The sequence below is a fragment of the Dermochelys coriacea genome, chromosome 1, assembly GCF_009764565.3.
Source record: "Dermochelys coriacea isolate rDerCor1 chromosome 1, rDerCor1.pri.v4, whole genome shotgun sequence".
NCBI classification, from domain to species: domain Eukaryota; kingdom Metazoa; phylum Chordata; order Testudines; family Dermochelyidae; genus Dermochelys; species Dermochelys coriacea.
This window is the reverse complement of record NC_050068.2, coordinates 286951088-286978009: the sequence shown is the minus strand read 5'-3', so window position 1 is coordinate 286978009 and position 26922 is coordinate 286951088. Positions and strand designations below refer to the sequence as shown.

The 26922-nt window shown below is 41.1% G+C and overlaps 1 protein-coding gene across 4 annotated transcripts in view; it reads right to left on the bottom strand.

Moving 5' to 3' along the window:
- PTPRR (protein tyrosine phosphatase receptor type R) overlaps nucleotides 1-26922 on the bottom strand; it is a 191988-nt gene that overhangs the window by 18283 nt on the left and 146783 nt on the right. For all 4 annotated transcript variants that reach the window (XM_038411493.2, XM_043493408.1, XM_043493412.1 and 1 more), the window contains 3 exons: nucleotides 12649-12835; nucleotides 8792-8876; nucleotides 684-763 (listed from right to left, as the gene is read on the bottom strand). In XM_038411493.2, coding sequence (XP_038267421.1) covers nucleotides 684-763; nucleotides 8792-8876; nucleotides 12649-12835 — 352 coding nt within the window. The remainder of the gene's footprint in view (nucleotides 1-683; nucleotides 764-8791; nucleotides 8877-12648; nucleotides 12836-26922) is intronic.

The following is a 26922-nucleotide window of genomic DNA, read 5'->3' as shown; positions in this document are numbered from 1 at the left end:
ATGGTACTTCATCCCCTGGAGGGAAGGAATACTTCACAGGACTCAATACATGGCCTAATTTCTATTGCTCATTTAAAAGCAGTATTGATGCTCTTTAAATGGAATCATTCTCCTTAACTATAATGATGTCTGTGATGCAAAGCCTTGACGGTACAGATGTAAAGTGAGGAGCGGGATGGGGCAGGGGATGGGGGACAGGACACTGTGTGTGTGTAGGTGTATATATTTATGTATTGCTGTTTTAAAAAAGCAGAATGACTTCCTTTATGGAGTGAACTGGAGTGAGGTTCTGAAACAACTTCTCATGAGAAGTACTGGGGGCAAACAACCTAACTAGTTTTAAGATGGAGCTTGATGCTAAGTTTATGAATGGGATTATATAATGGGGCTGGCTGCAACAGGATTGGACAGGACTTGATGACTGGAGGTCCCTTCCAGAGCTATGTCTTATGTGACCATAGGTTAAATACGTACATAACTCTTGGGTGCTTTATTATAAACACCCAGTCGGGACCACTTTATCTCACCAATAGTGAGAGAGCGGTAGGGTAGACTTTATCCTTATATCTTACAAGGTGAAGTCAACAGAAGTAAAAGGAGAGTGGAGCCCAAACAGACTCAACTATTCAGCTGGAAAACAGAATGCTGTCTCAGGAGCACCCAAAGAATGTGTGTTTACTTACCCTAATGTAGTTAGCATTTATGTAGGTGCTCAAGGAGTCAGCTGGATTCTTTGGTTTCAAACACACTCTGCTTAGCGGATCTAAGAAGTCAGAAAAGATGAAAATTGAAAAGAAAATCACAAAGAGAAGATTTCTATTGAGAATCGCAGAAGTGAATCAAAGACTAGTTGGAGCAAAATAATCTACCATTATCTTGGTGCTGCATTTTGCATTTTGGGTGAAATTCACTCCTAGACAGAGGGTTTACAAAAAGCCTAAACATCATGTAAGTCCCATTAACACCTGTGTTCTGTGGGCTTAAGTGAGCCTTAAATCAGGTAAAGGCATTGTATTGATCCTTCTGCACAGGGTGAATTGTCTTTTTGTATAGAAGGAACGTTCACTGTAACTCAACATACAAACATTTCATTTGAATAGGTGTCTTGTATCTGGAGAAATGTATAGCCAAACTATAAGAACATTTTCCTTCAATTGCCTATTATTTTAGGGCAAATCCTATTCCCAGCCTCCTCCATGGCCTTGGAGGGTCCTAGCGGGACTGGGACAGAAGCAATTCTGTTGAGCACAGGGCTGATGGGACGCTAAGTCCCTATGAGGGGATTTTAAATCTCTTGTGCATCATGGAGCTGTGCTCCTGGGGAATCTCTTCACCCTAGGGGGTTTGAATGGGAGCCAGAAGTTTCTCAGTTACATAGATCTACTCAACAGTCCTCTCCACAAAAAGACACAGGGAGGAGGGTGCATAGGAGCCCACACTGTAACTGCCTAGCAGCTACTACTTTACCCTCCTCCACTCATTTTCTGCAAAAATGTAATCCCTTCAACAAAATAAAATGGAAACCGTGTTCTGTCACATCTGGGGTGAAAAAAGGGAAAACTTTCTTTGGCAGATTGCTTAGACAAATAAAATAAAAGTAGCAGCTGTTTGAAGTTACCGTATCTACTCTGTTGGAAATAGTCCCTGGAGAGATGATTACTGGGCGGAGTCCAAGCAAGGTGTAAAAAGGTGTATGCATGTTGAATTGTGGAATCAGCATATATACGTTATTTTATCTGTTGGTAAAATCTAGTATTCTCACAGCAGTGCATCTGGGGTTCTAGTCTATATCTTTGCCTAGAACAAAAGGGACAATGAGGGAAGGGATAGCTCAGTGGTTTGAGCATTGGCCTGCTAAACCTAGGGCTGTGAGTTCAATCCTTGTGGGGGCCATTTAGGGATCTGGGGCAAAAATTGGGGATTGGCCCTGCTTTGAGCAGGGGGTTGGACTAGATGACCTCCTGAGGTTCTCTCCAACCCTGATATTCTATGTATATACTTAACTCCCACTGAAATCAACAAGAGTTCATTGCTTGGAGCCACAGCAGGGTTTAGGACCATGTTTTATAAAATATACTTCTCAGAATATGAAACTGCATTCATATCCTTCAGTTCAGGCTACAGTACAAGCAGGAAGGCTTTCTCATTTTGTGTGCTCACAGAGTAAAATGAACCCTAGTTAGCCTGAGTTAAAAATCTCTCTGTTTGCCTTCCCAAACCTCTTCATACAGAGATTTTATTTTCTTTCCCTTAACCACATGAGGACAGGAAACCTCTTATTCCTTTTCAGTACAGTGATTATTAGGCATTTCCACAAACGCCTTAGGCTACATGTCCTTGGAAAAACACCCACTTCCTTTAGCTTTCACAATGCCTATGATCCTGATGTAGCCTGACCTCTACCCTAAACATGCTCTTAGAAGAAGACTCAACCTCCAGGCTGTTTAAATATTTTTCATACTGAATTTCCCAAGATATTAATGGATCATTAAATATTTTATTAAGATCCTTTTTATGATTCCAATCAACTAAGTTACCACTATTTGAAAATCATAATGTTGCATACACTAGCAATCACTCCCAGGTATTGACTGTTTAGAAAATGGATGTATGGTATCTATGCAACTTTGAAATGAGGAGACATTGTTTAAGGAGCAGTGGGCATTACTCTGTTATCCACAAGTGGGAGTAGTTAAATTACCCATGTTAGTGATCTTTTGGACAAGAATGGTAAAGACTCAGGATCTGGTGTCAGGAGAGCGGACATATCTTCTGGGGTGATTGTTATACTTAATTCATTAAAGTTTGTAAAACACTTTGAGATACAGAAGATGCTATGAAAGTGCTGAGTATTACAATTATGAATGCCTGGAGGTGGAAGTGGCATTTAAACAAATGACCCCATATTGTACTTTTTACGGAGGTAAAATTACCATTGCCTTCTTTCATGTTTTCCATATGGGAAGCTCCTACTTTCTCCATTTTTAAGAAATTACTAATATCCCATTTTTGTCATGAAGCATGAAAGCTTCAGAGGTCATATACCACTCTATATATGTCCTGGCTTGTATGCTCTTTCCCCCCCCCCCCCCATTTTTGTATGACTTTAGACTGGAAGCCCTCTGGGTGTCAGGCTATATGATCATTTACAATATACTTCACATGATTACTACTAATAAATCATTCATTAATATTGTCCCCAGTCCTGACTCCTATACTATGCAGATGTTATGAAATGTGCAAAAGGCTGGTTTCATGGTACTGATCTTTAGGATCCAAAAAAGAGAAATTTGTTCACATATTTGCTTAATTCTGCAGACTCAGAAGTCTCAAAAACTTTGGATAGACATATACCTTTTAAGAGTCATCTATCCCTAATTATTTTGCCTCTGTTTGCTCATGGAATTGATAAGTTTTGGGGGTAGCTGACATTATTTGGCTAATATTATAAGGTGGAATTTGAAAATATTGTATGAGTTGTGGATCTTTATTCATACAGCAAATTTCATAATTGGCTCAAAATTCCAGTTGTATAAAACACCTGTAAACCATGCATAATCCTTTATCACATCTAAATCACTTTCCAAACTACCAACATATTGCCCACTGGAAAAATATCTCATCGATTCAAGGTATGTAAATATATGCATGATTCAATTATATTCCACATGTAAAAGTGATCATTCAATTATATTCCACATGTAAAAGTGATCATTCCTACATGATCAAAAATAATGCTAACCTCATATGCATTTAGGTTTTATTTTGATACAACCTTAGGTTTGCCAATTTTGGTTGGATGTATTCCTGGAGGTTTCATCACATGACATAATCTTTAATTCAAGATTAATCTTTAATTCCTGGGGACTCCACGATAATCCTGGAGGGTTGGTAACCCTAAACTTAACACTGTTTAAATATCAGGGTATGGCTGACTGTACCCAGATGAATTTATTGAATCAGGTGAATATAAAAAACTGTCTTGATGCATCTGTGCTGAAATGTTTTTTCCTCCCACTAAAAAAATTATGAATCTTTTAGAGCCTGCTCACAATCCTATTGATTTTAAAAGGGAGCAGGATCGGAGAAATAATGATAGAACACAATCAATGTCAGAACTGTAGGAAAAGCTCAAGGGAGACTGAGGATTTTCAGCTTCAAAAGAATTGTTTCATGGAATCCAGAGACGACCCATGCCTGACAATAGTGTGGGTGGGTGGGTGAAAGAGGGGGCAGAGTGAGGGAAGCTGGCTTCAGCAGTATTACTGAGCATGCTCAGAGTGCATGTGAGAACGCTCAGTACAAGCCAAGCAGCAAATCTGGGGGTCACATGACCCCAGATGCCCTCCCCCATACATCACCTCTGATGGCATCTGCTTATAAACTGGCACAAGGAAGCATTTTGTTCACTTGATTTAAATTTAATTTTTTAAAAAATTATTGTCTTAAACTTGGGGATACTTTACTATACCATTGTAAAACTCCTAGCATTTTCTAGGCATCTTACAATGAAATTCTAGTGTTTGTCTAGCAGCACTGAGAATTTTATTCTACAATTGAAAAATCATTCCTTAAAAGTATTTTGGATCAGCTACAATGACAATTTTCTATTAAGAAATACATTTTATTAGGTTTTCATTACACTTCATATTAAAGAATCGGACAAAATAGTGTTTATTCATGCCAACCTGCCCCAACGCAGTCTGTCTCTTAACAGCTTGACAGAATTATTTCTTAGAAAATGAGAAACTTCTCAGCAGCACAAAGGGTAGAGCGCCAGACCATGGACATTTTCAGGAGAAAATTAATCATTTCAAACATCACTTGTCACTACAGGTGCCCTAGTTCAAAAGACGCACCCAGTGCTTGGAATGGAAAAGCTGACACAAGAGGACTAAGCAGTAGGTTGATATCATCTGAGCAGGAAACTGGGAAGGCTGTTCTATTAAATCATTCAAATAATTTCCAAACCCTTGGAGTCTGGGAGTGGAGCATTTGTGTATTTATCAGAATGTGCCTAGATCCCCAAAATATCTTCTGTAGAAGAGCACAAGGCATTTCTTTTGAATTAATACATGACTGATCTGTTATCCTCATTTTCTCTTGATTTCTGTAAAAGGCAATTACAAAATATCTGTCTGAGACTCTCGCTGCTGTGCAGTGCATGTCAACTAAAAGTGCATCCAGAAGTTAATGATACCTTTTCCAATTACAATGAAAGTGAAAATACAAAGGCATTATGATACTTAAGCATCATTGACTACTGCTACACTGTAGCTACCCAATTCAAATACAAACAAACTACAGTGTAATTTAATGCACTGTATCTACAGGGTACATTCTGTGGGTCTATACACAATGGTAGCAGCAGGAGATTTAACATTCAGAATTATATGAAGAGAGAACGCATTATTTTGTTAAGGGGTTGGCATATCAACAGATTGGAGGCATTGGATGAAATTCTGGCCCAAATGAAGTAAATGGGAGTTTAGTGTAGATCCTGTTTATATTGGGCTAAATTCAGGGGGTAGTCTTCTGGGCTTTCAGTATGTAAATTACACCAACCTAGACTCATTTACCAATGTGTAACTTCCATCCTTGCATACAGTACCTTTGTATGTGGCTCACTGACCATAATGGGTGAAATGCTGGTCCTCTTGAGGTTAATGAGGGTTTTGCCATTGACTTCAGGGGGCTCAGAATTTCACCCGTGTTTTGTTTCCAATATCAGATCCCTGACAAAATAATACTTTTGATGGACAACATCTTTCAATAATTTGCCTGCAAATCCCTTTTACAGTGTGATCAAAGTATAATTCAGTTAGGTGCACAGAGAACATTCTTACCATTTAGAATGTGTGAAATGCATAGAATATACTTTGCTCAGGATTACCACACTGAGCAAAGTATATGACTGCACATGACTGCAAGGACATTATTGTTAGAGCTGGTTGGAAAATAGAATATCAGTTTCATGGGAAAAGTCAACATTTTGAATTTTGATTTCGTTTTGAATCCTAACAAAAAACTGGAATTTAGAAATTTTCCATTAAACAGAAATTCTTGTGGATTCTGATTCAGAACCATTGAAACATTTCATTTCAAACTGTTACACATAATTAAAAAGTATAATAATGCAGTATAATAAAGAAGACAAAATGAAATGAAATAAAATAAAAACAAAACATTCTAACATCACAGAAATGAAATGAGAAAGTTAAAACAAATCATTTTTACTTTCTTCCAGCAAACATTTCAGTGAAAATTATATGTTCCCACAAAATTATTCTATGTCAATGGAACTGTATTTTTGATAGAAAAATGTTCCATCAGAAAATGTTGACTAACTCAATTTATAATGAAGTAATTCTGACTGTTATGGGAAATGCATCACTTAGACCAATGAAAACACAGAAGCAATACAAGAAATTAACAACAATAATGTTAACAGCAACTCTGAGATAGTAGTATAAGGGTAGTTATCTGGCTAAAAGAGATGGATTCCAACAATGCTACAAACCAGTAGGAAAAGAAAAGAAGCAAGAGAAAGAGAACCAGTATAAATGAATGTCTACTCAAGAAGATCCGAGGGCACATTGGTTCATTTAGTCTGAATCACTCAATGTTAGACAGTAAAGGATCTGCAATAAGGTTCTCTGACTCATTCAGGGTCCAGTCTTGCAGTTGCAGAACTTGACTAGACATAACTCAGTGAGCATTCTAGAGTCCTAGAGTTTAAGGCCAGAAGGGACCATTAGATCATCTAGTCTGGTCTCCTGTACATCACAAGCCACCAACACCACCCAGCACTCACACACTTACCCTACAACTGAAATGAGACCAAAGTATGACAGCCCACCGGAGACTAGATTACTATGTGTCATGGGCAGAGAATAGGCGGGACCAAAGTGCAACAGTGCCCGAGGTCCCCTCAAGGCCACAGTTCTGATGGTCCCTCACTGTAGATCGAATACAGATAAGTTATTTAAATTAGCGCTGTCAAGCAATTAAAAAGATTAATCGCGATTAATCATGCAATTAATTGTGCTGTTACACAATAATAGAATACCATTTATTTAAATATTTTTGGATGTTTTCTACATTTCCAAATACATTGATTTCAAGTACAACACTGAATACAAAGTGTACAGTTCTCACTTTATATTTATTTTTCATTACAAATATTTGCACTGTAAAAAACAAAAGAAATAGTATTTTCAATTCCGCCATTACAAGTACTGTAGTGCAATCTCTTTATCATGAAAGTTGAACTTACAAATGTAGAATTATGTACAAAAATAACTGCATTCAAAAACAAAACAATGTAAAACTGTAGCGCCTACAAGTCCACTCAGTCCTACTTTTTGTTCAGCCAATTGCACAGACAAACAAGTTTGTTTACATTTGCAGGAGATAATGCTGCCTGCTTCTTGTTTACAATGTCACCTGGGGAACAAGTGTTGGCATGGCACTATTGTAGCTGGCATCACAAGATATTTACATACCAGATGCGCTAAAGATTCAAATGTCCTTTTATGCTTCAACCACCATGCATCCATGCTGATGATGGGTCCTGCTCGATAACGAACCAAAGCAGTGCAGACCAATGCATGTTCATTTTCATCATCTGAGTCAGATGCCACCACCAGACAGTTGATTTTCTTTTTTGGTGGTTCGGGTTCTGTAGTTTCCACATCAGAGTGTTGCTCCTTTAAGATTTCTGAAAGCATGCTTCGCACCTTGTCCCTCTCAGATTTTGGAAGGCACTTCAGATTCTTAAACCTTGGGTAGAGTGCTGTATCTATATTTAGAAATTCTCATTGGTATCTTCTTTGCGTTTTGTCAAATCTTCAGTGAAAGTGTTCTTAAAATGAACAGCGTGTATTGGGTCATCATCCAAGACTGCTATAACATGAAATATATGGCAGCAGGTAAAACAGAGCAGGAGACATACAATTCTCGCCCAAGGAGTTCAGTCACAAATTTAATTCAGACATTATTTTTTTTAATGAGCATCATCAGCATGGAAGCACATCCTCTGGAATGGTGGCCAAAGCATGAAGGGGCATATGAATATTTAGCATATCTGGCATGTAAATACTTTGCAATGCCAGCTACAAAAGTGCCGTTGGAAGACCTGTTTTCACTTTTAGGTGACATTGTAAATAAGAAGGGTGCAGCATTATCTCCCATAAATGTAAACAAACTTGTTTGTCTTAGTGATTGGCTTAACAAGAAGTAGGACTGAATGGACTTGTAGGCTCTAAAGTTTTACATTGTTTTGTTTGTGAGTGCAGTTAAGTAACAAAAAAAATCTACATTTGTAAGATGCACTTTCACGATAAAGAGAATGCACTACAGTATTTGCATGAGGTGGATTGAAATATACTATTTCTTTTATCATTTTCACACTGCAAACATTTGTAATAAAAATAATAATATAAAGTGAGCACTGTACTCTTTGAATTCTATGTTGTAATTAAAATCAATATATTTGAAAATGTAGAAAAACATCCAAAAATGTTTAATACTTTTCAATTGGTATTCTATTGTTTAACAGTGCAATTAAAGCTGTGATTAATTGTGATTTTTTTAAAAATCATGATTAATTTTTTTGAGTTAATCACATGAGTTAACTGCGATGAATCAACAGCCCTAATTCAAATATGTACAAAATGTCCCCCATAAAAAAAAAAAAGACCAGCAGGCGTCCTACAAATCTATAAACAGAGTTATATTAATAAAATGGGACTAAATTTCACACTAAAAAGCATTGTTTAAGTACACTTACTTGGCAAAATTGTTTTATAACGGTTTTTAGTTCCATGACTTGGGATGGCAATTTCTTTGGGATCCACAAAATTCATTGGTATTTCCTATAGAAATAAATTAGATCAGATTGGTGTTTCTAAAGAAGTCATGCAGGAAATCATACTGGAAGGCCATCTGATGCTTCACAACTATCTGTTGATATTAAAGTATTAACAAAAAAACTGGTTCCCATCTCCAGCCTGTCAACACCCTTCCTTTAATAAACACAAGAGCTGCACATTGAAGGGTTGACTTCCGAGGAACAGTTCTGATGAATTATTAAAAGCAAAGGTTTTTATGAGGTTATAAAATAGGTTAAAGTACACAACAGTTTAAGAGAAGGGGGTTGAAAATTTGCTAGGGTTGAAAAGAGCAAGGATTTACAAACTGTAGCTAAAAACTACGTTGTGTGAGAATGCCCTCAAGATTCCTACACAGTAATGCTTAACATTCACATAAAACTTTTGTTGTGTAGATTGCAAATCCCTTTACAAGGGTGGGTTAAGCACCTTATCCCCATTTTACAGACAGGGCAGCTAAGGCATAGATTTAAGTGACTTACCCAATGACACGCAGTGAATCAGGGGACTGTCAATAACTGAACCCAAATCTCCTGCCTCCAAATCTGGTGCCCTAACCAATGAACCATGCAGCCTCCTTTAGAAAATTCAAATGATTTCAATGTGAAACCATTAGCATTATTAGAGGGTCTCACACTTCCTTGCTTATCTAGGCCGAGCTGTACAACCAATGAAAGAGAGCAAAATATTAATCTGCTGCCTGTGAGTTGTATAGGCAGCAGCAGAGGGCAGCAGAGAGATTCCTCAGCCTTCTGTGCCAAACGAGCGCGCCGTAGGATTGATTTACTTCATGCTTCCAGTGCTGCAAATCAGGCTTTTCTGATTTTCACAGCCATCGGCAGGGCTCAGCCCACTGATGACCAGAACAGCCTCTGAAATTCTGGACACTGTGCCCCACGCCACAACCCTTCAGGCCAAAGCTTATGTGAGTGCTAAGAAGGTGGCAGAATTGTCTCTTGCAAGAAGGGTAGTGGGAGGGGTAGGAACACAGTCTCTGTCCATGAACTGAAGTGCCCTGCCCCTCCTAGAGCACTGCTTATCTGAGGCTCTCAAAGTGCCTGAGGGCATTCACTCTCCCTCCCCGCTGGGCCAACAGGAGCAAAGGAAAATAAGATTCATTACAGTCAGTTCTTGCTGCTGTGATTCCCTCCTGCTTCTCACTCTGTTCCTGACCTCCCCACCAGCCACGCTTGCAACCTTCATGTTAACTTTTACTCCCCCCCACACAAACTGTCACTGAATCCTTTCTGATCTCCATCCTTGCCTCTTCCCCACCTCCACCACTTGCTCTCTCCTTGGCTCCTGCAGCCTCCTCCTCTCTGATTTTGTGCCTCTCCCCTTGTTCCCCCTCAGCCCAGACAAAGTGCAACTGCTAAAAGTACATTCATCCCCTGCTGCTCTGCTCATGTCACTCACCTCAAGTCCCTGCACCACCCTCCCTGTGCCTCCTGCATCAAGGGCAGACTTTTCTTCACTTGCAAGTCCTACCCAACTTCACTCCCGCCTCCTTCTCCTTTTGCTCCCCCATACTCAGCCCCAGCCTCCTCCTCACCAATCCTTTAAGCTGCCTTCCATGCCCTTTCCCCTTCTGCATGGAACAGTCTCTCCCATGCCCCATGTGTCTCATGACCTCCTGCTCCTTCTTCACATCTCTCTCCAGAGCTCACTCCTCCTTACTGTGACCTTGTGAGATCCCTGCATACAGCCCCTGGTGTACTCTGAACTGTTCCAACAGGGTCTGGACTGGATTGTGAGCTCCTTGGGGCAGGGACTGTTTTCTTTTATGTCAGCTATAGCTTCCCTGGTGCAGTTCTGCACTGTTGGTACAAACATCTCTGGCACTTTGAAACTGAAAAAACACTTTATTGCTTAAGCAGGTAAAGTTGTACAGTCAACAAGAGAGAGCAGTGTATTTAGATGCTGCCTGAGATATGTGTAGACAGGAGAGGCCGCCAGATAGATTCTTCAGCCTACAACCCCAAATAGGCTCTATGGACCTGAGTAGTGGAAATCAAATCAAGGTTCTCCAGTTTTCAACAAAACCAACAGGAGTCTGCCCATGGAGGCCTAGAACATCCCCTGAAATTTTGGAATTGATCAGATGCAGCATTCAGAAGTTATCACATTATAGACAGACACAGACATGCCATCAAGTTGAACATAGAGCCTTGCTTTTCTGGTCCAGTTAATCACTTGAGATCTATAAACACTTACTACTGGTTGTGGGGTTTACTCAGTGGGACTACTCCCAGGGGTAAGTGCTTGTATGGAGGGCCAAGACCATAAACATCTCTCTAAATTTATATGGTGCTCTACAAACATAGACATGGCACTTAATCTTTATGCTTATCTACAGAAGGCAAGAGAAGATAAAGGACAAAGAGTGTAAGTAAGAGATTATATTACGATAACATACCTGCTAACCCGTGCAACCCAAAATGCAACAGATTTCAAATGAGCATTAATTTGCACACATTTGCATACATTTGCATACTGTTGTGTTTGTTGCAGTTGCTACCAGAAAATAAATGAATGAAAAATTCTTCAGCTGCTCTTGTTTTTATTGAATTCTCCCTGGCCCATTTCACTCATTCACATTCACTCTTCTCTCACCCATATTCAAATCCATTAAGTCTGCACACTTCATACAATGTCACCTGCACTCCACCTGTGCTCATCCACGTGTTCAGTCACATGCATCTACCCTGATCTCATCCACATGCATCCATACTCTGCACCCACACCATCCCCTACCACAAGCATACTTCACACATACAATGTATTCACTCTGCATTCATTCATTTCCTCCCCCTGGCACAACAGAAGTGAAAGCAGGTGCAGAACAGGAATTCTTCCACCCATGTAGGTAAAGGCAGCTCAAACGTAGGACCTGCCTTATACAGCGTTTTCCTGGGCTGAGTCTCTGCCCATATTTGAGGCTTCTTTGCTACAACAAAACTCTCTCCATTTGGCATGGGGTTGTCCTTGGCCCTGTGTGATGGGGTGTACTCCCCACATCAGCTCTGCGATAGCTGAATTAAGCCAAGTAGGCTCAACCAGCCAATTAAGCTGAAAACAGGGAGATTTAGACTGTGTTATGTGAGTTAATGAGGAGGAAGCTCACCTGTGAGGGAACAGGCAGGGCTTCTATAAAGCCAGGAGGCTGGCAACAGTGCAGGGAGAAAACCTGCAGTCCCTCTCTCTGAGGGATGGGAGAAGAAACATGGTAGGAAGGAGTCCTGGGCTGAGAACATTAAGGTTGGTGTAAATGCAGACCTTGACTGTTCACTTCAGGGCCCTGGACTGGAACCCAGAGTAGAGGGTGGGCCTGTGTTCCCCTACCAATCATGGCAGATATTTAAAATTCTTTCAATTTAAACTATTTGGCACACTGACTTGCCTCATAAACAGTGTCTCTTTAAAGATGAAATATAAAGATTTTACTGAGCTGAGATAATTTATAATGAAAACTATTTTGCATCCAAGATGACATCATCTGTTTTATTGACTTATGTATGCAGAATTCAAAAGAGAGAAAAGCCCAACAAACCACATGCCCTAGCATGTTTAATAAAAATGATATTGTTCATATTCATTTGTTATATCTCAAACATACTCAAGAGAGTGGTATACATTTTCTCATTCCTGTTTGCCCTGATATTGTACACATTTCTTGCATTTATTAGACTAGCACTATTAAAATTGCCTTGCAAGGTTTGTTTTGTTTTGCTTTTTTCCCAGTGAAAAATGGGCTCACCATGAACTCTGTTTGAAGCAAATGAGAGCATGCGACTGTATCTCGCAGCTGCTGTCTTGTCAGGACCCGACTAGCTGACTGTAGATATTCCATTGCTACTTTTTCTCGTGGGGTAGGCACAGCGACAAAAGGTTCGACATTTCCCAAACTGCTCATGTCCAAAGTCAGGGAGACATTGGATCCTCGCCTATAGTGAAAAATAACAATACATTTATATTAGCTCCCTATCTAATAGTTATAAAATTGTATAATAATGCTATGCTCCTGAATTACGTATGCACTTTAAACTTCCATTGTAGCCACTAGGAGTTTTAGGTATGCACAGAATTCAAAATTGGCTTCAGTGGGAGTTTTGGGTTGGCCAAGAAGCCATAGCATGGCAGATAATTCTGGCCCTGATCTTTCAATCACTCATACATGTGAGTGATCCCACTGAATGGAACTACTCACAACTTGTAAATCATACACGTAAATATTTACAGGATCAGGGCCTCTGTTTTTGGTATATTTGACTGGAAGGATATAAAAAGAGAACAGCATTAAGTAAACATTTCTACATGGTGGGCATATCAAACTGCAAAATCCAGATTCTTAATCATAAATTAATCATTTAGGCACTGAGGTAGAGAAGTAGGTTTGAGGGGAAAGAGAAATGTTAGAATATTCCTTATAAGAGGTGGGGGAGAGCCAGAAGCTAAATCTTATTTACAAGTTCACAGATTTTGAAAAATAATATGACACTTCTATGCCTGGTCATGACTCTAGCTAGGCCCAAAACAAAAGCTTGGGTTTGAAGACATATGAAATTTGAGAACTTTCTGAATTCCGAAGTTCTGAACTTTGTGGCTTAGGCCCAACTCTAATCACAATTTGTGAAAATAAGGAAAAACGAGTGACAATTTAGTAAAAACAGATAATTTTTAACTTATTCTGAAGAAACTAAGTGTATTCAACGTTACATTCTATATCTGTAGAGGAGAAGATTACTGTGTAAGAAATTGAATATTGGGGACTTATCTGTTGTTGATATCAATGTAAAATTCCTCGGGCATATTCTCCCCACATGTAGAGACATCATTCAAAGCAAAAAGCAACAAGAAAATTCCACATCTGGCCACTATTCAATATGTCAAAAATGTGAATTTAGTGCTTGTGATATGTGTGAAGTGATACCTCTAGAGAATAAAATAAATCAGGTACAGTGGGGGCAGTGGTGTTGAAAAGTACAAAACCACACTTTGCCTATTGACAATGTGTTTCAACTCTGATATGAAGGGGATGTTTAATCTCGATTCCCATTCAATAGATGGCTTCTCTTCTAAACTTACCAACAAGGATGCCAGTTAGTACCAGTTGTGATGGTGTTTTGCTGTAATATAGAAACTTGCCCACTTAGAACTGGTCTGAAACCATCAACTCACTAGACTGGCCTCCGACATCAAAGGTTAACTAGCTACATTTGAGCTGATGACCTACAGATGAAATCCTCTGAATCCACGCTCTCAACACTTTTTCACCAAATAAGGTATTTAGGGATTCTTTGAATGTTGTCATGTAACCTTTAGTGTTTTTAACAAATCAGTATGACATTAAGTAAGTTTGACAGCAAGCTCTAAAAAAGCAGGGACCTCTGAAAGAAAAGTGTGTGTGTGAAACCACCTAAATTATTCTAAATGATATTCTAGAATACAAACTATTCCGTATGATCCATTAAATCCTCATGAATCTGAAATGCTAAAAACAACCAGTCAGTGATATCAGTAAGAGTGGATGTTCCAGATAAGGAAAAAAGTAATGGTTACCTAAATGATTTAAAAGTAACCCCATTTACAGCTCATGGAAATCAAATAAAGAGTAGACTGCCTGTAACTTTAACAATCTCCTCTGATGTGAAAGATGTCTTTAATATATAGCACAGAGGAAGTGGGAGTTTATAATATTAGCAGCAGACAAAAAGACAATGTAAGTGTAGTAGATGTGCAGATAATAGGAATACAGTTCCAAATCAGAGGAGGCACAAACCATAATAAATGAGGTAAAACAGAGACAAAGAAATGATCAGCAGACTTAAAGAGGATTGTGCACAGACACCAAAAATGTCTCACTTGAAGGACATCAAACTCATCAATGTTCTGTTTTCTGCTTCAAAGGAAAGCTTAATTCCACGACAGATTTGATCTTGCAAAATATGAAGAAAGCAGTGTCACACTTCAGAGCAACTGCCCCTGTATTCCTGCTCTATGGTCCAGAAAGGGCACCCCAGGCTCCAGGCTGCTCAGCCGTTACCTTTCTTGGGTGGAGACACCCAAATAGCTGAGCTATTTCCAGGCTAAACAGCTTCCTGCCTACACTGTGAATTCCCCAACTAAGTCAGACTGCCTAAGCAGACCTGCTTTTCTTTTCTCCACAGAGATGGTAAACAGTATAATTGCCAGAGTTATAAATTACCACCAGCTCATTCTAAGCAAGCACATTTATTCTTAAGGGAAAAGAATTATAGAGAAAACATAAAACAACAAAAGAACCTACACACATGCTAATAAGCTTACCAGAAATCACCCCATGACTCCAACAAAGGCTCTGGCTGCTGAACAGTTCTTTAAACCCCTCCCAGGGGTTTTCCTGGGGTTACCAGTTCATCACTCCTTTTACTCAGAACAAGAATACAGACTGGTTCAAGTCCTTCCAACCCTTCTCAGGAAGGGCACCCCATGGACAGAAGGTCTTGTCCATTTGCTGGATCAGAAAGAAGGCCCTCAGTCAGCTTTAAATCAAACTATTTAACCAAAGGTCCTCGCTTTGTCTGCTGGTCTGGGGAGAATCCAATTTGAACCAGTTTATGTGAGCCTCTATACAGGTGACAGTGGTTTTTCTTTGGGGTGTTACAACCTGAGTGAATCTGCCTAATCACACCCCACTGTTCTAAGTTCTTGGAGGGCTGTGATGCAGAGAAAACGCATGCCTGCCAACTATCTAGAGAATAGTGTTACCAGGTGCTCTGCCTGACTTTTGCATATTTCTAAATTCCATAAAGCACTGTTCAGTATTCAGTTAAGATAGAGATAGAAAAAGATAGAGAGAGACAATATAATGTTCAGGTTTATTCCTTCCTCCACATATACTGTCCTCTCTCATCAAACACTTCCTGAACGTAGAGGTCTAAGTTCCTACATATTGCCCTATATATAAGCGTACTATTACACCCCATATCAGGAAGCTCTTGTAAAGCCACTCTGTCATAACAGTGAGCAACTCCACTCACTTCCCTTTCTATAATCTCTAGTGGCAGTTCTTTCCACCCACTGGCCTCATCCCTCTCTCCATTGATCAATAACTCCATCCACTCCCCTTTCCCTCTAGGATTATAAATAGTTTTATACATTTCTTATCAGTTCTTAATAGGCATGTTTCCTTTGCCTGCTGGAACTTCCACTGGGATGGTGATTCCACATTGCTCACAGTGTGGGACTGTATCAATAAGGCCTCTTAATAAGTAATGTATTACTACAGATTTATTTCCATAAGCCACATAATACCGTCCATAAGTAAGCAGTATGAGTGATGGCAGTTGCTACAAATTTTGGGGCAGTGGATTCCTCTTTAACTAGAAGATTTTTAGTTGCTTTTATTAATGTTTCTTTTTTTTTAAAACCATGTATCTATTATTGTTAGGTTAACCCTATTCTCCCAGATAGCAGTACTTTTCTTTGTAAAAGATGTTGCTGTCCTGTTTCTTGGACTCATCTCCCTGGAATAAGGTCTATTAGTGGTGATCACTTTTTTTTTTTTGAGCTAACCAGTCTTTCCATATCCACTAAACACTCCACTCAGTGCATTTTGTTCACTCAGGCAAAACTCTGCTTTGATGCACTATCTCCCCCTCTCTTATGTACTTGCCAATGGATCCTTTCAATAATGCTAATCATTTATTTATTTATTTTAGTATACTATTTATCCCCTGTTGTTTTATGTGAATAGAAATGACCCAGCTGTCATTTAAAAAAGTTTCTCATTTATCAAAGAAAGAAAACCCTTGCTGGAGTCAATGATGCTCAAGATAAGACTTCCTGTACACAAGTGTATTTCAATTACACGGATGGGTGGCTTATAGCAAAAATTTGGTATCCAGGCCCCACAGATGGTGAAGTGAGTCAGAGACAGTAGCAGGTGACAGAGGCAAAACAGAGCTCAGCTGATTGTAGCCATCTGGCTGCCTTTTGGGATGGGCTAGGCCAGAGGTTCTCAATGTTTTTCCTTCTGAGGCCCCCCCCCCAACATGCTATAAAAATAGGGTGATCAGATGTCCTGATTTTATAGGGACAGTCCCGATATTTGGGGCTCTTATATAGGCACCTATTACCCCCCACCTCCTGTCCCAGTTTTTCACACTTGCTATCTGGTCATCCTACATAAAAACTCCTCTGCCCACCTGTGCCACAATAACTGGTTTTCTGCATATAAAAGCCAAGGCCAGTATTAGGGGGTACCAAGCAGGGCAATTGCCTGGGGCTTCATGCCACAGGGTCCCCCATGAACTACATTGCTCAGGCTTCAGCTTCAGCCCCGGGTGGCAGGGCTCAGGGACCTGGGCTTCAGTACAATAGGATGAGGCTTTCGCTTTATGCCGTGGGCCCCAGCAAATCTAATGAAGGCCCTGCTTGGAGGCCCCCCGAAACCTGCTTGAGGCCCCGTAGGGGGCCCTAGACCCCTGGTTGAGAACTACAGGGCTGGCTGCTTCACTTGGGAGGATGATAAGGCCCTCAGGAGTGGGAAAAAGATAAGAATCTATCTACCATTTCCAGGACTCAGAAGAAAAGGATGGAGCTTGCTATGACTGTGAAGTTGAATGGATGGCACACAACATGTGCTTGTACCAGCCATTGCCAAGAAATTCATTGCCAAACTTTTGCAGAACCTAATATTGTTGGAAAGTAGGCAGCTGTGGACTAGAAAGTCCATGGGAGAAGCTTATAGCAGATAGGAGTGGCAAACAACTCCTGCATGTGGGCAGTTACAGGTATATGTAGCAGTTTCTTGCAGCTTGCCCAATGCTCCCTAGATAAACTAGAGTCCCCATCAACAAAAAGCTATAGCTTAGATATAGAGCAATAGAAATGCAGCGCAGAAGTGCAATGACAGGTAGGCACTTCATTCAGCAGCTGTCATTCAGTAGTGAGACACAAAAATCAACCATTTCCGAGGCAGTGGCCACCCCCGCTCTTCAGAACAGAAACAGGGAATAGATTGAATATAGATAAATTACTAGCTACAACCACAGCAACATTTGCTCTAATTAAAACTATATAACTGAGCACACAGTTGACAATCTACAGGGACGTTGCACACAAAATAGTGTACTGCTAGGCATAGATCAATGGTTCTTAACCACAGGTAGTCAGACCCCTGAGGGTATGCAGAACTCTTGAGGGGGATATGTCATCTAGATCAGTGTTTCTCAGCCTGGGGGTTGCGACACCCCTGGGACAGGCTTGGGGGAGTCACAAGTGCAGGGCTGGCGTTAGGGAGTGGCAAGCAGGTCAGCTGCCCAGGGCCCCACACCACATGTGGCCCCATGAAGCTAACTTGCATGCTTCAGTCCTGGGTGATGGGGCTTGAGTTTGAGCCCTGGGAGGCGGGGCTCGGACTTCAGACTCCTGAAAGGGATACAGAAGATTGGAAAGGTTGAGAACCTCTGGCATAACTCATTTGACACTAACCTTCCACCTGTGACTGTTTCCAAAACTGCCACAGTCTGGACCATCAGTAAATGAGATCAGATGCATTCAGCCATTTGCACAGGACTCTAATTTGCAGTGCTCCAATATACCTTATGATGGGTGGTTCTAAACAGGAAATTGTGCAGCTACAATCAGATACAATGCTGTCAGTGTTCATTCCCCACAAGCCCCGGGAGGTGCAGTTTGCTGAGAGGCTAAGTGTGAAACATCTTTTATTCATTTTGTACCAGGGACACTTTTTGTCAGGGCCTGTGAATAAGCATTTTAATGTTACTCCTCCAGCTCAGAGGCACAGTGACAGCTGTGTAAAAAATTAGGCGGAAGAGTGAGAGAGGGGAAATGCCTTTCAGCACCACTTTCTTCTTGCAAGTAGAGGGCATGGAGAAGGCTGAATAACTAGTCTGTGAACGTGTAGTGATTTTGACTCCACTCAGTCAAGCTGTTTATTTAAATTAATATAGAGTGTAATAAAAGAGCACCCATCCAACGCAATGGGTGCCACTGATAATATTAAAAAAACACACTAAACAGATCTGTCAGCATCCCCAGATCAACTCAAAGACACAGCAACATCAGAAAAGACCGAAATTAACTGACCCCACACGTACTCCCGTGTTCCATACCGAGGCCTACCCAACTCCCATTTCCTCACCGGCCAGGGAGAAAAGGTTGGCCATGCAGCATGCCCTGTAAGTTGACAAACCTAGGCTGCTATAGACTTGTGGAGGAAGTGACTTCATAACACCCTAGCAGGCTCTTCCCCGCTTATAATAAAGGGGCATCAGCAAGGCACCTATCCTAACTAACAGTTGGATATCATGGGGAGAGTCTCTTATAGATGGGTGGGTTCCAGGCTATTTCAGCCTTTATAGACCAAAACCAACCTCTTAAATCAATCTGGAAATCAATAGTACAAGAAGAGGTGTACAATGAGCCTGGTTAACCTTATCTGCACTGTTCTTGGCTGTGAAAATATGTACCAAATTGGGTCCAATCATAACTCTTTGAAAGGCCCTACTGATTTCTGCTGGTAAAAAAGAAAGAAAGAAAATATTCATACTGTTTTGTAACAAAGTACAGCTAAAATGTTAATATTTTCCTTGGCTTTTACATTGTTATATCTGGCAGTCTTGGCAAAAGGGCTACTTCCTTTCTAACAAAAAGAAATATACCTAATCTAATTATAACTTTGAATTTATAGCTTTTTCCATTTCATGGGCTCTTTCAAAAAAAATTGGTGTTGAGAACCAAATTACTTACTATGAAGTGTAGAATTATTTTCTTAAGTCCTAACTTAAGTCACTTAAAATTCTGTAGTAGAGCAAAGACAGAAGTGGCCAGTTGCTAATTTAGCCAAGAAAGCATTTTTAAAAGAGCACAGTAGAAGATGATCAACGCACAATAAGGCAGATGATCGCCTTAGGGGACCATAATTCCATTAAAACAGTAATCTGAAACTACACTTTGAAGAAATGAGGTAGGAGACTTAATAAATGAGGTAAACATTATACTAATCTTAGAGACATTGATGAACTCATCAACACCAAATATCCAACACATGGGCTTACTTACTGCCCTATACATCAGGCTAGAGTGCTAGACTGTGCTCTTTCTCTGAGTGGGTCTGCAAATGTGTAGGGATCAAGGAGGGTTCCTCATCTTGGACCCTCACATGGGGCAGAGCAGAAGACTGGTCACTAAGCTCACCTGAATGCAGGAATTGCATGAGCGAGGCAGTGCAAGGACACTAAGTAAAAAGGCTAGCAGAAGAATGACTGTATAGAGCCTGATCCAAAGTGCATTGAAACTGCTGGGAGTCTTTCCATTGACTTCAATAGATTTTGGATCAAGACCATAGAAATTGCCATAATAGGTAAGACTAGTAGCTTAGTCAAGTACCTGTCTTTGACTGGCTAAACTCCCTTTGCATGTCAGAGAATATTGGGAGGCATAGGGGCTCTCTGAGACACAATTCCTCCTGGAGTCCTGGCTCTTGGGATACGACACTCCCACCATTTCAGGAGTCACACAGCCTATAATGTGTATAAATACACATTAATCCCAGCTAGAATGAAACAGTTTTGTAAATCTCATTTCTACAACTTCTGAATAACTATGAACCTTTCAGTCCTAGTGAATAAGGTTAACATTCCATTTATCAAGTATATATTCTGAGCCAAATTTGGAGGTAAATGAGTCCTTTACTTGAGAAAGATGAGCAGGATTTGGTCCTATGTGGCCAAAATCACGCCTCTTGCAATTCTCCTGAGAGTTTCTCTTGATGTGAATTATCATTACGTAAGGAATTGGTGGAATTTTAAACATTTGGTACATTAGCACATTCACTGAAGTAAGCTTGGGTCTAACTCTTTGGTTGGTATTGAGAATGTGAAGTAAGTTAAACCAGGAAGTTACACATGTATAGATACTGTCTGGTGCCTGCTATGGGGGCATAAGATATACCCAGGGCCATATCTTTAGATGGTGTAATGATTGTAGAGCCACTGAGTCAATCCATGTTAGTATCTTTTAAAAGTTGCATTTATAGAACAAATTTTAGCAGTAACTATGGTGGAAAAAATGATTAATGCAACGTTTGCTTGAAAAGCCCCTAAAGGAAGCTCCACCTGTCCATCTCAATGGCCTCTCAGGTTAGCAAATGCTATAAATCATTAGCTAGGTCATTTCCAGGTCTATCTGTACCCTAAAATTAATCCACCGGTTGTGATTATGAAAACCAGTTACCCAACAAGTTCTCCTGATTGTTTATTTAAACTTGGTAATTTCTTTAAATACACGCTCCAATGTTTATTCAGCACTCTTTAAAAATGCAACGCCCAGAGCCCCAGTCCTCTGCTTTTCATTCTCTTTAATGGTTTGGGAATCAACTGCGGCTGGTTGCTGCCCTCCAAAAGTCATTGCCCTGTGACCTTGGAATTTCAGACAAGGGAGTTGCTTCCTTTGTGATCTCAGTGCCCCATTCCTTTGCTGAATTTCTCTGTTGCTGAGGGGTAGCTGTTGAACTGTGCAGGTGGAAGGAAGACATTAATTAGCGGGAAGAGCACTGATGTCTGTGACTGCAGAGGTGGGAGCTTGGTTTGAGTTCTAAGAACACATACATAGCAGTGGAAACTCAACAGTGCTATTGTCTGTGGATCTTACTGCAGAGACAGGAAAAAAAAAACCCTTGCATTAGCCTTCCTACATTGAATTTTTATTTCTGTTAATTCATACTATTAGTATTACTTGTGTGATGCTGGTAGACCAGGGGCCAGCTTTTGGCAAGGCTGTAGGCGTCAGCTGAGCACTGACAAATTCATAGCTGGAAACCAGACCAGCTAACCTGTATGCTAGTATTGTTCAAAATAAGTGTTAGACTTGTAAGGATATCTTTAGTGTTTAGACTCTATCAAACGCTTATAAGTTGTTGGATGCATTAATCTTATTTGTAATGTCTGTATCCCATTCTTTAAGGTCATATGTAAGTTTTGCTCATGGGTGGTGGGTATCAAAGGCCAGGGGAGGCTAAGCCTCCCTGGACCCAGGTCACGGCCCCACCCATGTTCTGCCAGGAGGCCCCTCCCCCTCTACCCTGAAGCCAGCAGGGGCTCAGCTCCAGCCGGTAGCCTGGAGCTCAGACTTGCCAGTGGCCGGGAGCAGCCCCAGGTGGGACTTAGGCTGGCCAAGGGCAGGGTTGGCCCAGTGGCTCATGCTGGCAGCTCAGCCTGGTACTGGGGACAGCCCAGTGCTGGGCAGACCCAGCTGCTCAGCCCAACACTGGGGATGGCCCAGCGCTGGGGGTGGGGGCTGGCTGGTGTGGCCGGGGAGGGCGGGCTGTGGCTCTTTCAGCCAGAGGGGATGTGTGTCTTGGGGCTCTTCCATCATGATGGGGGGCTTGGGGCTTCAATGGGTGGAGGGGCAGGGCCTCGGGCAGAAGGGGTGGGGCCGACAGGTTAGCCTTCCCAAAGGCGAGTTGTATGGGCCCGTGGTGCCCATGCTTCATCGATAAGAGAGCATGGGGGCCCAGCTACACCAAATTTTGGAGCTGGGTCTCTCCTCCAGCCCCGCACGCCTCCCCCAGAGCATCCCCCCGGCCCTGCTTGCTGCCACCGGGTAATTTAAAAGGGCCCAGGGCCCCCGCCACCACCACCAGCAGCAGCGCAATGGGCCTAAGGTGGCTTCCTGCCTGCCCGCTCCGCTTCACTTCCAGAAGTGGCTGGCACGTCCCTGCAGCCCCTGGCGGGGGGCTGGGGGGCAGGCGTGTCTCTGCGTGCTGCCCATGCCGCGTGCTGCCCATGCCCCGAGCTGCGACCAATGGGAGCTGCACGGGCGGTATCTATGGTCAGCGGTGCATGGAGACCCCTCCAGCCCCCTCCCTAGGAGCTGCTGCCAGAGGTGGGTGTGGGTTGCTTCTGGGAGCTGCCGGAGGTAAGTGCTGCACCCCTCATCCTTTCCTGCACCCCAACCCCCAGCCCAGAGCCTGCACCCCACACCCAAACTCCCAGAGCCTCCCCCCTCCTGCACCCAAACTCCCTCCCAGAGCCTTAGTGAGAGAGGGGGACTTGGATCCATTCTGGGCACCACCAAAAATTATACAAATCTGCTGCCCCTGCACCCGCCGCCCATGGTTTTGCTTTGTAACTGTAAAGATGCCTGCTCTGAACCTTCTCTGAACTTGTGAACCGAGGCAGAAGGAGTGGTTTCCCTGCACATCAAGCAGGATTATCAAAACGAAATGGGCAATTATGGAACATCAGGAAACAGAGACTGGGTTAATGATCCTCTCATACCCATGAAGGTGCTACGTGCAAGAAAACTCATCCCATCAGTCTGAATTCTGGAAAAGGGAAACAAAGATAGCTAACATTAACATTTTTCATCTCTTTGCTGCTTGCACTCTCACAGGGCTGTAGCAAGGAAACAAAAGCAAAGAGATCCCCACGGTCAGGCTGTATTAGCCCAAAGAGACATTCAGTATTGACAGATTATTACAACTCTGTCAACTTTTGGAATCATAAACTGTAACTCATTTGTGTATAAATGTTGCCTCCTTTAATCTGTAAATAATGCTCTCATTTGTTTTTCCTAGTTAATAAATCCTTAGTTAGTTTACTACAGTAAACTAGAATAGAGTTTACAAGTGTAGTCTTTGGGGTGAGATCTGAGGTACAAATTGACCTGAGGTAAGTGACTGGTCTTTTGGGACTGCAAGTGACCTAATATTTTGTGATCTTTGGCATAAGTGACCATTATCACCAAGTCCAGCTTGCTTGCATGGGGACTGTCTGTGACTCCATGGTAGGACTGTTACAGTGGTTTAGGAACTCACATTTGATACTGGGTTGGTGAAATCTAATTGTAGAAAATACCACCAATTTAGAGTGTCTGTCCTGCTTTTTGACAGTCTACCCTGAGATTGGCACTCATGGTCATGACAACTAGTATTAGATATGGGGCCTGAGTCTCTTCTCAGACTGGCATAAATCAGAAGGAACTGCATTAAATTAAATTGAATTATACCATTGTAAAAACTGGCATAAATGAGAGAGCAGAACCAGGTCCATGGATTCTTATGTTTAAAATATTACTGGTGAGCCTAGAATTTGATTTCCAGTGTCAAATTAAGAAATGACTTTAAAAAACCTATTCTTTAATTATTTTCCCATTTCAGTAGTATACATCACAGCTTTGTAAAGAGGACAACTGAGAAAATATAGAAGATTTTGCTTTCCCAAATATTAAAAAATTGCTAAGAAGAAACATGTTTAAGTGGCTGACAAAACATGACAGTTAAAGGGGAGGGAAGTGTAAACAAAAAAACAAAGAGAGTTATAGTGGTCACAATTAAGTTCTATATTTTGGTGCAAAAATAAAATAAAGATAGGTCTGATTTTCTGCTCCTATTGACTTCATCTGGAGTTGTGGGAACGTAGCATTTCTGAAAAATCAGTCCATGGTGGTTTTTTCAGAGTGGCAAAGTAGACAATTGGTGAGGTATAGGGGATCTCTGGAAAGTGTCTAATGTGCCACTATTTTCTTTCAGCCATGGACAAGTGGTAAAATCATGCCTTCTAATACGTTATTTAGATATGCTTTGTTTCACACTCAGATTTATATCATACATTATCATCATCAGGGCCTAAAGAACACTTTCTTTTGAAAGTTTGGTGGCTTTGGGAAATATTATTTAAAATCATCATTACGTTATTAATCACTTCTAGTCAACATAAGAGTAACTCTTGATATGTTTAAAGGTCACATATACCTCAGTATTGTGCCTCTTCTCTATGATACAGCCTGAAACATTCATAGGCATCTAGCCTACATGCCTCTGGGACAATCTTGCCTCCTTATCTACAAATGATTACATTTGTGTGACTCACTTTGAGTGATGCTCATTGTCTACTGTGTCAAAATCGCACTTCAACTCAGATGTGATTTCAAGCCCAACAAATATTTCTCTGAATGTTAACACATATCATTCCATAGCAAGCCCTGCATTTTAACAAAGTTTTCCTTCTTCAGGATAAAGAACTCCGTCCTGCTTCCACTGAAGTCAATGGCAGAACTCCCATTGACTTCCAGGTTGAACTTTAACTGGTTCTTAAAATGTGTGACAAAAGGCTCAGAATGAAGGTCAATCACAAGCCTGAAATTATGCGGATTCATTTCTTTCACAGGTCCACATTTTCTGTTTTAAGGACATAGCTATTGATTTTTATTTTTCAGATATGCTATTTGACAATAATTTATAGGACAGAAAAAACACACCCTGATAATATGCAACACATATTAACATAAGCCTCCTCTTATTCAATATCACCAGAATAAATCTGAGAAAATCATGAATAAAACCACTGTGATAACTAAAAAAATAATGATAGGTTTCAGAGTAGCAGCCATGTTAGTCTGTATTTGCAAAAAGAAAAGGAGTACTTGTGGCACCTTAGAGACTAACAAATTGATTTGAGCATAAGCTTTCATGAGCTACAGCTCACTTCATCAGATGCATTTTTTTAAAAAATAATGCTTAGCATTCATTTTATATAGTGTTTTTCATCCTTGGATCCCAAAGCACTTCACAGAGAATCAATAACCTTAATTTTTATAGCTGAGGTACACAGAGATGAAAGCCCACACATTCAAAAAGATCTCTGAGTTTGGTTGCCTAAATTCTGGGCCCCCAATTTAAGACATTTTGGCCTTCATTTTCACTGGTGTTTCTGCGGCTGGGACTTGCATTTAGAATTGTGGGTGCTCAACATTTTTTGAAAAACAGGCCTAACTTGTTAGGAGTTGGCAAGCCCGACACTGAAGCACCCAAAAATCAGAGGCCACATGCAGCGTACCTAAAAACACAGTGAATCTGTAGCAGAAACAGGAACAGAACTCAGGTGTCCTGATATGTGATGTTGAGCAAGCTGGTTTCCCTCAGTTTTAGGTCAGTCATTGTAAGTAGTCCTGACTGACACATGGGGCTAAAAAGAAAGGCTAATTTCAAGATTCAGCATTTTTTATGTCAGTAACTGGTAATAACAGTGGCATAAGAGTAGGTTTGAAGGTACAGAAGTACATATGGCTGTTAAATGAATGATTTACCTTTTAATCAAGATCCTGTGTGCTGTGTTGCACATCAGACATAATAAGTAAAGTCTTCACATTTATATGGCACTATACCCCAATGACCTGTTCTACTCAGAGCCTGTACTAGTCCGTTGCTCTATCCCTGGTTCATTCCCATTTAAGTCCATGAAGACCCAGGGGACCATGGAGAGACCAAAGAGAGGCCTCTTTTCAGTACTGTGGTGTGGTGAATAGGCTGTATATGGTCAGAGATCCATCTGCATGCGTAATCTTCCCATCTCCCTGCACACCAAAGCTGCTTTAAACACAGTGTTTTACATATTGAGCTCCTAACGTGAAAAACAGTAGGGCTGTCTACCTTTTTGTCCCCCCAATCTCATTCCCCAAAGCCCCTTTCCAGGCACAGGTTCACACCTCTCCTGTGGATCTTCTAAGAAAGACAAACAGTTATCAGCTTGATGTTTCTGACTTGAGGAGGAGTGAAGTAATTAATGATGTTGATATTTATAGTGTTGTTATGTTCCAGAGTCAACATCAGTAGAGATGAATTATGTAGTAGCCATTTGTGTGATAGCATAATCTCATTAATCATGGGGCCCTATTTACAGCGCAGGGTGGGGGTGTTGGAGCTAATCTATAACCCTGGGAATCCTCAGGAGGGGTATGTGTCCTGAAGGGCTATGTGTGTTCTGTGTTGTGTATTTGGTTGTCGTAGTAATAGAATCTTGTTGTTGCTATGGCAACTGAGTTAGATTATTAGGGGATAGCCCAGCTGGTTTTGGTTGTTGTTGGTTAGTTCAGTGTGGCAATAAATGGCTGCTTTTCAAGGTCTACAGCTCTCTGGTCTCAAGTGATTTCTTCCTAAAACTGCTACCCTCCCAAGGATACAACAACGTGGCAACGAGGATAGGATCCCTGTGCTGCCCCAGCAACAAAAGAAGGTAGAAGTCAA